The sequence below is a fragment of the Juglans microcarpa x Juglans regia genome, chromosome 7S (assembly GCF_004785595.1).
Source record: "Juglans microcarpa x Juglans regia isolate MS1-56 chromosome 7S, Jm3101_v1.0, whole genome shotgun sequence".
In the NCBI taxonomy this organism is placed as follows: domain Eukaryota; kingdom Viridiplantae; phylum Streptophyta; class Magnoliopsida; order Fagales; family Juglandaceae; genus Juglans; species Juglans microcarpa x Juglans regia.
Window position 1 is genome coordinate 2,490,203 of NC_054607.1, and position 17,126 is coordinate 2,507,328.

Genomic DNA, 17,126 nt, shown 5'->3' on the forward strand with positions numbered 1-17,126 from the left:
TCATTAAGTATATATGCAAAATACCACCTGTGAATTTCTTATTGGCACTATCAAAAAAGACAAAATGATCTTAACCTCTTGATTGTAAAATGACCTTAATCCAATGGCCTGCACTGAAAGACTACCCGAACCCATGTTACAATATCATAGACCCATTTCCTAGGAGTTCAAAAATCACATATTCCCCAATTGGTTTGATCCCAAACTTTGTCAAACTCACAATATTGTCATAGTTTCTCCATTTCCATGGTCGATTCTCAGTAGATTCCTCGGAATCATCCTTTTCCCATTTCCCAATTCCCACGTCTTCTTTACCATTTCTCCAATCACAGCCCTTCACTCACCCACACCACCCACACACATTGAAGTGAAAATTATTTCACAATTACAAACTAGTACGATGTAGGCCCCTCAAACAGTACGAAGCCACTTAAATCCACCCTCCATTTCACCCCATGTCGGATTTAGCCCAACCCCTCAAACAATTCGATTTGGATTTGGAGGTGAACGATCTTATCTATTGTAATTTCTTGTATGAGGAATTATACATTTGTTACTATTTATTTGTATATTTTGAATGTGAAAATATTTTTTATAAAATATAAAGTGTGAAATAGTAAATAGTAGTTGATGCATCAAATTTTTCTTTTTCGTTATAATTTTCAAAAAATTTTATATAAATATAATAAATAATTTAATTTTTTAAATTTTAAAATAATAATAATATTAAAAACTATTATTATAATATTATTTTTTTAATTTTTAATTTTCTTTTTAAAAAGTCTCACTTTTAAAGCTTTGGTGTTAAGTATGACCAAACAGTAACCGAATATGCCTCGAATTCTCTTACTTCAACGACTAGTTAATACCTTTTTCTAATCGCCACTCCATCACGCCAAGCATATCCTTACATAATATTCTACAACCCTCTGCTAATAAAAACCCTCCCTTTTCTTTTCTTCTTCTTCCCCCACACTCTGCAACCCCTAAATTCTGGTACCGATCACTTCTTTCTACTATTTGTTTGTTTATTTTCCGAGAATCTCGAGACACCCATGAAGTTTGGGAAGCAGCTTAAACAACAAATGCGGGGAACATTGCCCGGGTGGAGGGACAAGTTCTTGTCGTACAAGTTGTTGAAGCAGCTTGTCAAGCAGATATCTTCCCCGACGTTGTCGAATTGGTCCCAGGTCGAGTATGGGGTTGCAGAGAAGGAATTCGTGTGCTTGTTGAACAGTGAGATCGAGAAGTTCAACACTTTCTTCATGGAACAGGAGGAGGATTTCGTTATCCGGCACAAGGTAAATATGTTTGATTCCGTTTCCATGAAAAACTGCTTTTGTTTTAATGGGTAAATGGGTGGAACTGGAACCAAACGTAAACTGAGTTGGACAGGACATCGATCGTTTAACTTTGTCTGATTATTTGATGTTGTCTGTCGTTATAATCAGCTGGTTTCTGGGCGAGTCAAACTCAACTAACCTCGGGGATGACTCGGTTGATCAACTCGTTGTTGAGAAGTTTGGTGCTCCTTTAAAAATGGGTCCCTCCGTCTCGGGGACCCCCACTTCTGTATCCAGTGATTGGATACTGGGAAAATGACATCCAGCTGGTCCATGAGGATTGTGTAGTACTTGGAAAAACTCGTTCAATTAGTTGATCTTCCCCTCCAATCGATGCAGCGGGGAATAAATTCAGGATTAAGGAATTATGGTGTGTTAGGCAATTTGAAGTTCCATAATTAATCAAAAGTGAAATATATTTGCAGCTATGCAAGCATTACCTATTCTTTTAAAAAAAAAAGTTAATAAATCTGAGATTTGTATAAAAAAATAATTTTTTTTTTAAGTAGTGTACGTGAAATTTACATATCTTATAATCGTATCTAATATTATATATGAATTTGGCTAGGTATCGTTAGAATCATTAGATACAACCTGCTGAAAAGTGAATGAACAAGATTGAAAAATTGGTGAAAAAATCACAGGACCACCTGCTAAGTTCCTAACCGTCTGATTAGACTTAAGACTGTGGCAGACAAGAATGTTTGCAGATAATTTGAAGTGCTTTATATTGGAGGCTGGGGAAGCCAATGATTTTTGATAATGCTTTGGAATATTTTCAGAGAAAAAGTGAAAAAAAATAGAAGGTTTGTACATGTTAATAATATTCAAGAATAAATTCGAGATTTGAAAATCATATCGTATGATGTGTAAAGGAAATTTGGATTATTTGTAAGTATGTGGAAACTCGACGTTGTGAAATTACTATTTGTTCCAAAAGTTTAAACTGATGGGAAGAGGTAGATTTTATTATTTTATATCTTAACACTTTCTCTCACTTATGGGCCAGACTTTCTCTCAATTAGTAGGTCCAACAAGTGAAATATTTAATTAAATGAGATAGAGTGTAGAGTTAGAGTTCGAATTCAGAACCTCTGCTCTAATATCATGTGAAATCACCACTTGTCTCAAAAGCTTAAACTGATGAGAAGAGATAGATTTTATTATTTTATATCTTAACAGACGCAACTATGACAATCTACCCCAAGTTCTTAAGAAATATTCGAAATTGTACTTACAATGGACAGGTAGAGAGTTTTCATGGCTTTTTTTTTTATTGGTTGTTGTGTATTTTTGTAAGTTTTTTAAGAATTTTAAAATAAAAAATTCTATTATCAAATTATAGCATATTTAGTAAAGTGTTTACATGACATGATTTGATTTACAATATTAATTTAAAATTTTGAATTTTATAATTTAAATTTTACCATTTAAGTGAAGTAGATAGAGTGATTTATACACTAATTTGATAATAGAATAACTCATGTATGATAATTTCTTAAAAAATACGGGGAATCAAGGGTGATTAGAAATTTTTTTTTTTTTTTTTTTAAATTCAATCATGCTGTAACTATAAAAATCAATATCCACTCATGGTACCAAATTTGTTTTTTTGACAATTGACACTAAATTTTGCGTTGAACATTTTGAAATTCAGGAGCTGCAACAAAGGATCCAAAGGGTGATTGATACATGGGGGCCGAATGGGAGTCGGCCTTTAGAGTCACGGCAGAAAGAGGAGATGGCAAAAATCAGAAAAGACATCGTTGATTTTCATGGTGAAATGGTGCTTTTAGTTAACTACAGCAATGTCAATTACACAGGTATTTCATCAGGCTAAGCTCTCTCTCCATTTTATTCTTTCTTTCTTGATGATATTTAAACACTTCAGGGGTCTCCCATCCACCTTTAAAAATGATGTTAAAAGGGAATTTAGAATGGCTGAGAATCTGAGTTTTTGCAGGGGTGGCCAAGATCTTGAAGAAGTATGACAAGAGAACAGGTGGCGTTTTGCGTTTGCCATTCATCCAGAAGGTATTGCAGCAGCCCTTTTTCACAACAGATCTAATCTCAAAACTCGTGAAGGAATGCGAAAGCACCATAGATGTAGTATTCCCAGTTGAGGATGAAGAGGAGACTAGAGCAGCAATAATAGTTGCAGGAGAAGGGATTTTCAGGAATACTGTTGCAGCCCTGCAAAGCATGCAAGAGATCAGAAGAGGAAGCTCTACTTATGGTCACTTTTCTCTGCCTCCTTTGAATTTGCCAGATTCAGAGCTCATTTGGTCATTCCAACTCAATTCTCCCATTCTCACTGTCTAATAAAGATGAGATTAGCAAACCACAACAGTTATATGACATTACAGTTGGTTAATAACTCACACTTTTGTGTTTGAGGAACACATGCCTTAGCAAGTGTTAGTACATATTTCTTAGATTTTGTTATCTCAATCGTATTTGTTGTTGATACGATGTGTTTTAAGTGGTTCTTGATAGTAATCATTGACATTAACATTCACTTAAAATGCGTCACACCAACAAATACGATTGAGAATGACAAAATTTAAAATGAAGAGGAACATTGTTCTGAACTTTGATACCACGTACTAGGATATCAAGTTCAGAAATTGTATAATGATGGGGTTGGTATATAAATGTGACTTTATAGTCAAATTTCTAAATAAATTATATTGCTGATGTATAGATGTTATTTATAAAGAGAAAAAAAAAAAAAAAAAACTTACTCGTCCTAATCTTAGAGGACATCTTGGCAGACTAACATCACCAAAGAAACTAAAGATCTTGGAACAGAGCCCATACAAATCCTTTTCTTTCTCCTTGGTAACTCACCTGAATAATGTAATTTGTAAAAACAAAACCTTAGTTTTTACACTAAAGGAAATACTATTTCTTCCAAATGTAATGGAGAGATAGTAGTCTGTCGTCGATGTCCATCATCACATGAGGGATATTAACATGTAATACACTTGGTTTTAGTACACTATGCATTATATTATGAGAAATACTTTAGCCACAACAGAATTATACAAAAGTAATTCACAAATTGACGTGGCTTGATGTAGTGCGTCAGATTGTAAAGTTGCTTTTATTGTAAAGTAGATTTAACGGATCTCATGAAACCACGTTAGTTTGTCGGTTTACTTTTGTGTAATGTCTTTGTATCTGTAGCAGTTTTCATATATTATACATGCTGAGAGGTTGAATCAACTGAACAGATCCGCATGATTTTCCAAGCATTTGGAGTTCGTTAAGGCCATAGGAGACTAGTCATTTTTGTAGTCTCTCTCTCTCAATGCTCTTGATAAAGCCATTTTTTATTTCTTATCCAAGAACCTGAATGTTAATCAAGAACTTCCACATCTGCAACAACGATATTTCTGAGGATCACAATGGTCATGGCTTAATTTTGTGGGATTTGGTCAACCGTAAGACTTTTAATTAATATGAGAAGTGCTAGCTACTTTTAAGACTTCTACAAAGAGATGGAGTGGTACAGTCAAGCGTGGGTACCAAGTTCAGAATTATAGAATATTTCCTATGGCATCCAAGCGTAGGGGACTGAAAAAGGTTTTGGAATTATATTCTAATCTGCAATTGAATCTGCAGGATTGAAAGTGGATAAATTAATCAGTGCAGAATCTTCGTTCACAATTCATACTGTTTCTCTATGCCCTGTTTGTAAGAATAACAAAAGGAATAAAAAAAGAAGAAGCAGCAGAAGAGAGAATCTACTGAAAGTGTTGCCTCATTTCATTAATTCGTCATCTCATATACAAGGTGCAGCTACCTTTATGTACAGAAAAAGAAAACATCTCTAACAAACTGAGGAATAAATGAATGTGTACAGCTGTGTAACAAACTCTGAAAATACATAAAAGTACATTACAATTTATCTAAAGAAGGGACTTTCTAGTAAATTGATAGCAACATTTACACAAGCAGTAGGTGCACTTGGTGCTGACTGAGGATGCAGATCAGGTCCATTGACATTGTCGTGGGCAGCTGAGCTTTGATGATCCTGTGGCTTTGTGGTAGTGATGCCATCTTGTGCATGCTGCTCTAATACCCCCTCGCAAGATGGAGAATAGATATTCACTATTCCCATCTTGGATAAATGAGAATAAAGAGTATAGGATAGGAAGGATTTTGTGAATATGTCAGCTAACTACGAGTGAGTGGAGACATGAGCAGTTTTGATGCTTCCTTCTAAGATTTTATCTCTTATTAAGTGACAATCCACTTCAATGTGTTTTGTCCTTTCATGAAAAACTGGGTTGGCTACTATGTGGAGGGTAGCTTGATTATCACAAAACATCTCAGCAGCTTGAGGATGAGGAATAAAGAGATAAGAAAGCAGCTGCCTTAGCCATGTGAATTCAGTAGAAAGGGTTGCCATTGCACGATATTCTACCTCAGCAAATGATCGTGACACAACATTTTGTTTCTTTGAACGCCAAGAAATGAGTGAATTCCCCAAGAAGATGCCAAGAAATGAGTGAATTCCCCAAGAAGATGCAGTAACCAGTTACTGATTTTCGTGTATCAGGGCAAGAAGTCCAATCTAAATCACAGTAACCTTGCAAATGTACTGATGAAGTAGATGACAGAAGGATACCTTGACCAGGAGCATTTTTAAGGTATCTCAGGACTTTATGAGCTGCAGTGAGGTGGGTGGTAGTGGGTTTGTCCATGAATTGGCTGCGGACTTGAATGGGGTAGCTTATATCTAGTCTAGTGAGGGTGAGGTATAGAAGTCGACCTATAAGTTGCCTATAAGAGGTGGGATCAGCTAAGAGAGTACCAGTGGTCATGCTTAACTTGTGATTTTGGTCCATTGGAATTTTTAAGGGCTTAGAAGCTAAGTGGCCAGAATCGGCAAGTATATCCAAAGTATATTTTCTTTGGCAAAGATGAATGCCAGTTGAAGATCTAGCAACCTCAATGCCAAGAAAGTATCTTTAAGGATCCAAGGTCTTTAATTCTGAATTTGTGGTTCAAAAAACTTTTGAGAACATAAATGAAATCAAGGGAATTACTTGCAACTATTATGTCATCTATATAAACAAGCAAGGCTGTGAAATTGGCTCCATTGATGCAAGTGAAAAGGCTATAGTCAGCCTTTGATTGTTTAAAACCAAACTGAATTAAGGATGTTGAGAATTTATCATACCATTGTCGTGAGGCTTGCTTAAGTCCATAGAGACTTTTAAGCAATTTGCATACTTGGCCTGGCTTGCCCTTTTGATATCCAGGTGGCCTTTTCATGTAAATTTCCTCCTTAAGTTCACCATGGAGGAATGCATTGTTGACATCGAATTGTTGAAGATGCCAACATTTGATTGCAGCTAAAGCAATAATTGGTAGTCCACCCCTTCTTGTTGGGTGAATCCTTTGACAACTAACCTTGCATTCTTTCTCTCGACAGTACCATTGGAATGAAACTTGGTTTTGTAGACATATTTGCAATCAATGGGGACTTTGCCAGGGGGCAAATCAGTGAGGATCCATGTGTGATTAAGCTCCAATGCCTCAAGTTCAGTTTCCATTGCTTTGCACCAGTCAAGGTCTTTGGCAGCTTGTTTATATGAATGAGGATCATGGGTGGATGAGATGGTAGCAGAAAATAAAGAGAAAATTGGTGATAAATGAGCATATGAGATAGAAGCTAATAAGGGAAATGGTATACCTGATGAAGAGGATGTCATGTCCATAGATTGTGCAGGTGAGATGGAAGTAGCCTGTTGGCAATGAAAGTCTTTAAGATATTCAGGTGATTTTCTTGTTCTAGTTGACCTTCTAGGGGGAGGATGAGGTAAAGAGGGTGAAGGTGATTGTAAGTGAGAGAATGGTGCAAGAATTATTGGTTCAGGAGAGGAAGATGATGCTAGAGATGATGAAATGGTGGGAATGTTTGGAGATGATGGATTTGAGAATGTAGTGGTATGTAAAATGGGAGGGGAAAAATGAGGAACTAGATGATGATGGTCAATTGAGGAATGAGATGAATTATGAAAAGGAAAAATATTTTCATAAAAGGTAACATCTCTAGAAAGGAAAATTGTTTTGGTAGTAAGATCAAGTAATTTGTAGCCTTTTACCCCAAAAGGATAACCAAGAAAACACACTGTCTGCCTCGACGATCGAACTTTGTTCTGTTTTGAGAGAGAGTAGAGGCAAAGCATAAGCATCCCAATATTTTCATATGAGAATATGTAGGTGATGAATTAAAAAGAAGTTCAAAGGGAGTTTTATTGGAGAGAAGATGACTTGGAACCCGATTGATAATATAAGCTGCAATAAGAATGCAGTAGTCCAATATTGATTGGCAGGTTAGATTGAATCTTAAGGGCTCGAGCTATGTTTAAAAGATGCTGATGCTTTCTCTTAACAACCCCATTTTGTTGGGGAGTTTTCACACATGTTCTGTGATGGCTGATACATTTCTTATTGAAAAAATCCCTCATTTGAAATTCAAGGCCATTGTCACTTCTAAGTACTTGGATTTTGGTGTGAAACTGTGTTTCTACTAAATTAGAGAAAGCTTCAATGCATGATCTAGTATTAGATTTGGCTTTAAGGAGATATATCCAAGTACATCTAGAAAAGTCATCCACAATGGTTAAAAAATATTTGGAACCATCATAAGCTTTAACTGAGTTAGGTTCCCATATATCACAATGAATAAGTTCAAAAGCATGGTTGCTTTTATGAGTGCTAGTTGGAAATGGAAGCCTATGATGCTTTGCAAGGGGACAAACATGACAAGGATTTGTATCAAAAATAGTGAAAATGTGGTTTCTGATTGAAGAGTCATTGATTATATTTAACTTTGAAATGGGTGTATGACCCATTCTACAATGCCAAACATCAGAAATATGATCAACACTTGTGGAAATAATAGAAACAGAAATTGTTTTGTGTAAGGAATTGGAAAAATGATCAAGTAGAGTTGTGGGAGACACTGATTTAGCAAGCAACTGGTAGAGGCCATCCTTTATCTCACCCATGCCAATCGTGGTCCATGACAAAAGGTCCTGAATAAAACAAAGTTGTGAAAGGAAAATGAAACAGCAAGAAAGTGAATTGGTTAGTTGTTTTGCTGAGAGGAGATTAAAATTGAAAGAGAGAACACATAACACATTATGTAAAATTAATGTATTAGTGAGTTGGATAGTGCCAACATGGGTGACAGGTGCTGTGTGACCATTAGGAAGTCTAACTACACAGGAAACTTGAGAGATAATGGTTGAAAAAAATGAGGTGCTACAGACCATATGATCTGTAGCACCAGTGTTAATGATCCAAGGTGATTGTGTGGAGTAGTTAAGTGTTGGAGTGAAAGAAGTAAGACACAAAATAATACCATTCATGGTGGGAGGATGATTACAATCTGCCTGGACATTGTTGACTGAGTGATAGCAATGGGAATTTCCTTTGACTGCAATAGAGATAGAAGTTGCAGATATTGGTCCTTAGTAAAAGTCAAGTTGGCATCTGAGGAGTCCTCTTGCTCGAGTGAAGTCATATTGGTAGAAGAGAAACCGAGTGGCTTACCCTTTCCATGCAACTTGTACCCTGGTGGTAGCCATGTAATTTATAGCATTTATCTGCTATGTGTCCTGTCATATGACAGTGTGAGCAAGTTGGGGGTTGGGCATTTCCTGCTTTGAAGTAGGTGTCTAGAACATGGCCTTGAATTTTGCAGTGAGTGCAAAATGGCCTATCACGCTTTGATGGTTGAGGTGATTTGGAAAAGGGTTTGTGTGAGGTATAGGATTGTTTGACATCAAGGGCCATTGAGTTAGGAGAGGGGAGCCCAGACAGCATGAGATGCTGCATTTCTTGCTGCTGGATCATGAAGAAAATTTTATTAATGAGAGGTAAAGGGTCCAAGAGCATTATTTGGTCATGGGTAGCATTGTAGGAGTCATTGAGACCCATGAGTAATTGTATAACACAATCCCTTTGATATCTGTTAAGTAAAACAACAAGTTTACCACATGTACAGCCATGCAAAGGGTCATACATGGTAAGTTCATCCCATAAGGTTTTAAGCTTACCAAAGTAGACATGAATAGGATCATTCTCTTGTTGCAAACCTGCTAAGGCCCTTTTGAGCTGAAAGATTTGATAACCATTCTGTTGGGTGAAACGATCTTTTAGCTCATCCCATATCTGTTGTGCATTATCCACTAAGGCAATGCTGGATTTGAGGGTTGGGTTGATTGAGTTGTGGAGCCAGGAAACCACTAAATCATTGCAGCATTCCTAAGCATCATGAAGAGGGTCAGCGGTAGTTGTGGGTTTAAGCAAGGTGCCATTGATAAACCCAAGCTTGTTCTTGGCACAAAGAGTCCTGTACATGGCTCTGGACCAAGTGGTATAGTTTTCTACAGTGAGAAGGTCAAAGACCAAGGGAAGGGAAGGGTTATCTCCATGGTCCAATCTGTAGGGATTGAGAATATTCTTGAAGTCAAGAAAGAGGGATTTGGGTTTTTCAGCAGCCATGGAAGAAGAAAAAAAAATTCTCAACCTGAGGCTCTTAATACTATGTAAGACTAACAAAAGAAAAGACAGCAGAAGAGAGAATCTACTGAAAGTGTTGCCTCATTTTATTAATTCGTCCAATCCTGTGGCTCCCAATATCTTCCATCTTCCTTGGCTCCAAAGTAGCCAGCTTGATTTCCTTGATTGCATTTTCAATCTGGGTGCAACTCTTTTTTGCCTCATGGCCGATTCCTTTGCCTGCTCAAAGCACCCAACTCATGCAAGCAAAAGTAAAGCTCATTTTATGATGCTATATGGATCCCAAAAGGGGCTTGAAGCCTGGGGTTGAGCTTGGTGCACCATAATGGGTTATGCATGTGATCAGGGGGTTGGTTGGTGTGCTGGTAGGTGTTGATTCTAGGCATACAGCTGATGAGGGCAGCTTGGTTTGCTGGTTTCACTGCTCAAGATCTTCAGCAAGAGTCTTTTTCTGCTGGTGATGGCTAGTAATACCAAAAGATCAGTGGAAACGAAATAAGACTGGCTTCCCATACAGATTTTTGAGTGTACAAATGAGTAAATTATAAGTCTAAATTTGTCTAGTTCAGTTACATGCTTAAGATGATTATCACAATTACGAAAGATGAGTAAATTGCTTTCTGCTTGGGGTTGATCTCAGATGAATTGGGTGTAAACTTCCTTACAAATGGAATGTGTCAAGAGCAGGATGCTGATTACAATTTCATCCAAAAATCTCAGAGTAGAGAGATCATCATGGGATAAAACTTGTAGGAAGGAAAAGTTCGTTACTTTTGAAATATGCAATTATTTCTGTACATAATTGAAAAGTTTTATATTTTATAAAAATAAATTTATAAATTATTATAATTTTATATAATACGTTAATTCTATCTTTCTTTAACAAACAACTGTTTCATTTAATATTTGTAAAGATAAATTCACTTGTATTGTCTATCTATGTACTAGCCTGTACAGAAGCACTGACAACTTTTAAGGATCCAGAAATCAAAATCAAACTATTTGGATTGATTGCCATATAATTACACTGTTGGTGTATCTTTGGGAACATCCAAAACCAGCCTCTTTCGGCTGTACTTGTTGACGGTTAAATAGGAAAAAAATAAAAACATTGATGCGCACGTGTTGGATGTAGTTGAAGTTTGAACTTTGGTACAATTATAGGTAAGTTGGACCTATCATAGATTTAAAGTTTTGATTTTCTAGCATTGTTTTACTGACTTTTTAATATTCAGAAAATAATTTATTTGAAATCTTTTACCCTCCTCATTATTCACTCAACATAATTTAATTAAAAAGATAAATTTTAAATTTTAAATATTATATATCAAATTATATCATGTAGATAATGTTTAGTATAAATGTTTTCAAATAATAATACTTTTCGAAAAAGATCATTCAAATAGTATGAGATGGGTCTCGATAAGGGTAAAAAATTTTTTTTTTTATTTTTTTTATACCTTTAAATATTTGTTTTTTAAAAAAATTTACAACATTATTAAAAAATACTTTCTTAATCATTAAGTAAAACAAAGTTATCGAGACTCAATTATAGGTGAGAGTAGTATTTTTCTTTTTTTTTAATCATCATATGTTTATAATCTTAATATAATATAGATAAAAAAATATTGTAGTTATTTAAAACAAGGATAAGCAACATTCCTAAAATATATTTATAATTTTTTCTTGAATAATTAATTTACAGCTGGATAACGAAATAAATGTAAATTTATTAATCTTTCTAAATTTTTAATAATGGGTTGAAATTATAATTATCAACAATAATTTGAATTTTATTATTATTATGATTATTTATATCACTTCGTGTTGGTGCATGCTTTTTTTCTTTTTTTTTTTTTTCCCGATAAAAATGAAAAAAAATATAGCTCAGAAGAAAAAGGTATCCATAATTGGAACCGGATGAACCGCACAAACGTGCAGAGGAGGCAACAACGACTCGAACAAAGACAGACAAAACTACTCTGTCCCACGTTGTCTTGCAGAGCTCTCTCTCCCGTTCGAAAAGACGAAAATCTCTCTTTCTCTCTCTCTCTCTACCCCCACCGGCAAACCACCTTTCCTCTCTCCGGCGGCCTTTATCCGATCTACTAGGGATGAGTACCGGCGAGCTTCTCAACATCGAGCCTCAAGAGCTCCAATTCCCTTGTAAGCTTTCCTAAAAACGAAATTCTTAATGTTATGATTTTCCCCTTTACAAAGTAAAAAGAAATTTGTTTTTCTGCTTTCAGATCCGTGTTTTTGTTGCCATTGTTTATTTTTCATAATTTTCTTTGTTTGTCGAATTAAAAAAAAAAAAAAAGTTGAGTTGAGGAAGCAGATCTCGTGCTCTCTGCAGTTGTCTAATAAGACCGATAACCATGTGGCTTTCAAGGTAGAATTTGAGCATTCACTTTCAATTTTGCAATTTTTATTTCTACTTTTTGTGGATTTTTGTGTTCTGGGAATTTGTAATTTTGATTCCTGTGCAACGGACATGGGTATGCTATAGGTGAAGACGACAAATCCAAAGAAGTACTGTGTGAGACCCAATACTGGAATTGTGTTACCGAGGTCTACCTGCGATGTTACAGGTGCCTTTCTCTCACTTACACTTACTGAATTGAATTTGTGCTCATTTGATGTCGCTGACATTACTTTTTGATTGATTATTCTTTATATGAAAAAAAAAAAAAAAACAATAATTTTTCTGCTTTACAGTTATTATCACTATCTCTCATCAATTATGCTTAATTAGTGAGATCACTAGCTTTAAAATGTACTCTCCATATGAGTGAATTATCGTGCATGTATTTTTCCCCCTCCTATATGGTTCAGTTACAATGCAAGCTCAAAAGGAGGCCCCGCCCGATATGCAATGCAAGGACAAGTTTCTGCTCCAAAGCGTGGTTGCAAGCCCCGGAGCAACTGTGAAGGAGATAACCCCAGAAATGGTACTAACATGAACAAATTTACGATTTCTTATGCAGGTATCCTTTATTCTTTTATCTTGATTGGGAATAATTATGGATTAAGCAGATGGGTTTATGTTTTCTTGTCTTTTAGTTCAACAAGGAGTCAGGGCATAATGTCGAGGAGAGCAAATTGAGGGTTGTTTATGTTGCTCCACCTCGACCTCCATCTCCGGTTCGAGAAGGGTCAGAAGAAGGTTCTTCACCAAGGGCTTCAGTATCTGATAATGGGAATCCCAATGCTTCTGAATTTACACTTGTGAGTATTGATGAAAACTGTGAATGAATTCAAATGAGGGTCTGATGATTATTATTTTTCTTTATTTATTTATTTTACACCTCTGAATCTTTGAAGAGTTTAATAACGATTTTGTTTGGTAGAATTTGTCTTACATATGTGATTGTGCTTGTAGGCTTCGAGAGCATTTGTGGAGCGACATGAGCCTCAAGAAACCTCGTCTGAGGTAATTTTATTTTCTATTAAATTTTAGAATTTTAATATTTTCTTATTTTTTATTCATAGAGATCTGTATCATTTTTCAACATAGATTCTCAGACAGAAAGAGTAAGTTCTAAAGTTGAGGATCTGTGCGACTCATGCTTCCATTTTTTTATTAGGCAAGGTTTAGCTGACAGGATGTTTGACTTCTGAAAGCTAAGTCAAATTTTTAACAGTTGTCTTGTTTTGGAAGTGAAATTCTCGGTCAGAATCTTGGCTTTGAGGATTTTGCTTTCAGCAAACAGTCAGTGATTTCTTGAGTGTGATTCGTTTAAATATCCAATAATGGGGTCCACCAAAGTCAAAATTTGTTTTATTGCTAAGTAATAGGAGAAGAAAGAGGAGATTTCAAGATTTTAATCTGCTATTGATTATCATGTTGGACCTGAGAAAACACGAACATTCACTTAACTGAGTTCAATTAATATATTTTTAATAAAAGATCCTAAAGCAAATCCTGAAAATTGTCATCATTTCCTTTGTATATGTCCCATGTACTTGGGTTTTGCCTATTCATGGTAATAAAATTTTCTTATTACCTATAAAAAAAAAAATTTAATATTTTTTAATATTATTTTAAACAGTGTTTTCCTTTTAGTGAAACAAAAAGAAAAGCTTCATAGTGGAAATTATACACACATTTATACATATGTACATATTTAAATATTTGTATATTCCGTAATTTGTTTTATCATCAACTACAATGTGGATTATTTTTTTTTTTTTTATAAGTAATAGTCTTTATTGATGTGAATGAAACTAGGCGATGCTCAAGTACACAGGAAGTATACAATGTGGATTATTTTTTATTGTTACTTTCTGGCTTTTACTTGATAATTTCTCCCCAGTAGACTGTTTCATTGGATGACTCATTTACATGTTGTTTCTTCATGAAGCATACATGTAAATGCAAGCACATGCACTCATCTTCTTCATTCTCTTGCTTTGTGCTTTCTGGTATTGACTAAGGAGGAATTTTATCATTCTTTTCGGGAAAATGTACTTTTCCTCACAAACCAAAGGTATGATATTTTTAATAAAACGGCTTTATGATAAAACAGCTCTTAAACCCCTTCTCTTGTTCTATTCAGATTATGATGTGCAATACATATATAAGATGGAAATTACATATGATGCTCACACTCTGCATCATCACGTGGTGCAAATCTAATTATGTACCCCGCAAGATGATTAGGATTTTTGTCAGCCTTGTCTCATTCATGACATCCTTCTTAAATGCTACCTTTTTAATTGGGGCTCGAAATAGTCTTAGTAGCCTTGAAGCTTCATGACACGGAAAGCCTTTTCAGCTTTCAGAATGTACGATACCATCACTGATAGATATCTTGGAGCAAATCAGTCAAATGTGATAATGTGATACATGCACATAAACTGCATGCATCCACATGTAATTTCGTAGAGATGTACTAGTATATACATATATATTGTAAATATGCATGTCTTAATTTTCAAAAATAAAAAATCAACTCAGGACAGTTGACTATATTATTTGACCATATTTCCCTCCCTTGTGGGAGACTACGTCCATCAAAATAAATGCAGTAAGTGAAATGAGAAAACAACTAACTAGTAAAAAAAGGAGAAGAGAGAGTTTTAGTTCGAATGGAAGAAGAAAACCTCAAATAAGGTGAATTATCTTTTTCTAGTGGTGTCATTTCTTGCTACTTTCATGAATAAATTTACCCGCATCTTACATTTGTGGTGGTTTCTTAATTGTGGAAAGAATTTGATGGCTTAATTCCTGGATATTGGAAGTACCATTTGTAATTATTTTTTAGTGTATTTCTGATTCTAGGCAAGAGCTCTTCTATCAAAGCTGACCGAGGAGAAAAATTCTGCCGTTCAGCAAAATAACAAGCTTCAGCAAGAACTGGTAAGGGATTTTGTATCTCAAAACCTTTCAATTGTTGTTGCTGAAGTGACTTGGAAGCAATCTGTTTTCCAGATATATGCTTAGTGGAAGAGACACTTGTATGAGAAAAGCTAAAAAATTTCATTTGGATTAATGTTAGAAGTAACAATGCCCATAAAAAATTCTCGTAGGCACGCTTATAATTTTCTTGGGCCATTGTTTACAGAAAATCAACATATATTGTAATGATGTATCATTTGAATAAATACACTCTCTTGTGATGTCATGGGAGAGATTATATGGTGCTTTAATGCTTCTGAAACTAACTGATTTTGAGCTTTTAAATTGTTATTAATAGGGTTATACTTTTGTGATCATTTTCTGATGACAATCAATAAAAAGTTGATTATAGTATGAAGGACTGCTGAATTTCTGCACGGTAAACCACCAATCAAATCAAGCATTTCCCCACGCCTAAAACTTATAATGATATACTAGAAATCACATGCAAGAAAGTGTTTATCAGAGAAAAGGTTCACAAGTTCTGAAATTGTTCAAATATGAGTTAGAGAATACTGCTGAGTGCTGATTAAGTCTTGGTGAATATATGACATCTTTTAGTTTCTCTTGAAACTATTTATGCCATTGGTTTTTTCAATTGTTTTTGGAAGTTCAATAGTCCAGAGGGAATAAAATTTCTCCATGGAGTGTCTCAAGTACGAATTTTGATTACTTCCCAATTTGAAGTGAGCTTCCAAGGGAAGGTTAAACTATATAAAATGGTTATACTTGCTGCAATATTGATAGAGGATTGTTTCAAACATTTACTGCATCAAAGGATGTATACAAGTTTCTTTATATATGTACAGGAGCTCTTGAGGCGTGAAGCCACCAAAAGGCATGGTGGTATCCCGCTTTTATATGTGCTTCTCGTTGGCTTGGTCGGCATCGTGTTGGGGTACCTTATGAAGAAGACATGAACAATTGAGTTTATCCTTTGTTCCTGCAGGTCCCACCCATTTCAGTGGGAAACAAAATGTAGAAAGCCATTAGAAAACAGATGCGTGACTGATAGATCTTGCCTTGTTGTATTAACGACCTGTATTGACATTAGGGACAATTTCAGACGTGTGGAAGGTAACTTTTTGTTCATTGTATTAGCAGATATTGACAGTGGAGAACATGATTTATGGGTTTTATTGGTTTTGTAATTGATCCGAAAGAACTCCAAAATTATTTTGTGTGACCCACTTTTGTCATGAACATATCCTTTTCTGTTAACTTCGTCTTCTCCATTTTGAATTTGTTTTGAATCCCAAATGGTAGTTGATTGAAGCATGTAAAGAATAGTCTGAGAGTTTTCTTGTGATTGAGGTGAATATAATTACAAGGAGCAACATGGCGCAGCTAGATACAGAGAACCTTGTTCTGCTGTTATGTTCACTTGGTAATGTAACCAGAAATGCTTGTTTGTTCATTCAAGCCATAAGTACCCATGGTTTGTGATCTGTTTATAACATAGAGGAAACCATTGAATGCTGCTTATTCCTCTATTGTCAATAATAATACCAGATTCCTCTCCAGATAATCACTCACGGCTTTAATAAGAGTAATGTTAGATACAAATAAAATGTGAAACATATACCATAAAAAGTAGCTTATTTATAATGGATTTCACTTTTTAATCTTTTCAAAAAGAAAAATAGTGATTACGCAAAATTAATTTCACAAACTGATGTGACTTGATGTGTTTTGTCAGATTGTAAAGTTATTTTTATTATAAAGCAAATTCGACGGATCATATAAAGTCATGTCTGTTTTTAAAATTATTTTTGTGTAATTATTTTGACTGTAACACTCTTCATTTGAAAATTTTTAAATATTAATTATTGTAT

At 35.1% G+C, this 17,126-nt stretch overlaps 2 protein-coding genes across 2 annotated transcripts; both read left to right on the forward strand.

The window, feature by feature from the left end:
* The first annotated feature begins 880 nt into the window (after positions 1 to 880).
* Positions 881 to 4,040, forward strand: LOC121241578 (SPX domain-containing protein 3-like). Its single transcript, XM_041139402.1, has 3 exons — positions 881 to 1,301; positions 3,001 to 3,166; positions 3,307 to 4,040. The coding sequence occupies exons 1-3, from the start codon at positions 1,056 to 1,058 to the stop codon at positions 3,663 to 3,665; spliced, it is 771 nt and encodes a 256-aa protein (XP_040995336.1). The 5' UTR covers positions 881 to 1,055; the 3' UTR covers positions 3,666 to 4,040.
* A 7,824-nt stretch (positions 4,041 to 11,864) lies between these two features.
* On the forward strand, positions 11,865 to 16,477 carry LOC121241371 (vesicle-associated protein 1-2-like). The gene is made up of 8 exons (XM_041139114.1): positions 11,865 to 12,056; positions 12,212 to 12,282; positions 12,400 to 12,481; positions 12,726 to 12,841; positions 12,954 to 13,118; positions 13,273 to 13,323; positions 15,175 to 15,252; positions 16,101 to 16,477. Exons 1-8 carry the CDS (start codon positions 12,005 to 12,007, stop codon positions 16,209 to 16,211), a joined length of 726 nt encoding a protein of 241 aa, XP_040995048.1. The 5' UTR covers positions 11,865 to 12,004; the 3' UTR covers positions 16,212 to 16,477.
* The last annotated feature ends 649 nt before the right edge of the window (positions 16,478 to 17,126 follow it).

Coding starts and splice junctions, on each gene's coding strand:
- LOC121241578 (XM_041139402.1), top strand. CDS start 1,056: ATGAAGTTTGGGAAGCAGCTTAAACAACAAATGCGGGGAACATTGCCC. Junction 1,302..3,000: donor ATTTCGTTATCCGGCACAAG/GTAAATATGTTT, acceptor TTTGAAATTCAG/GAGCTGCAACAAAGGATCCA. Junction 3,167..3,306: donor CAGCAATGTCAATTACACAG/GTATTTCATCAG, acceptor GAGTTTTTGCAG/GGGTGGCCAAGATCTTGAAG.
- LOC121241371 (XM_041139114.1), top strand. CDS start 12,005: ATGAGTACCGGCGAGCTTCTCAACATCGAGCCTCAAGAGCTCCAATTC. Junction 12,842..12,953: donor AGGAGATAACCCCAGAAATG/GTACTAACATGA, acceptor CTTGTCTTTTAG/TTCAACAAGGAGTCAGGGCA. Junction 15,253..16,100: donor ACAAGCTTCAGCAAGAACTG/GTAAGGGATTTT, acceptor ATATATGTACAG/GAGCTCTTGAGGCGTGAAGC.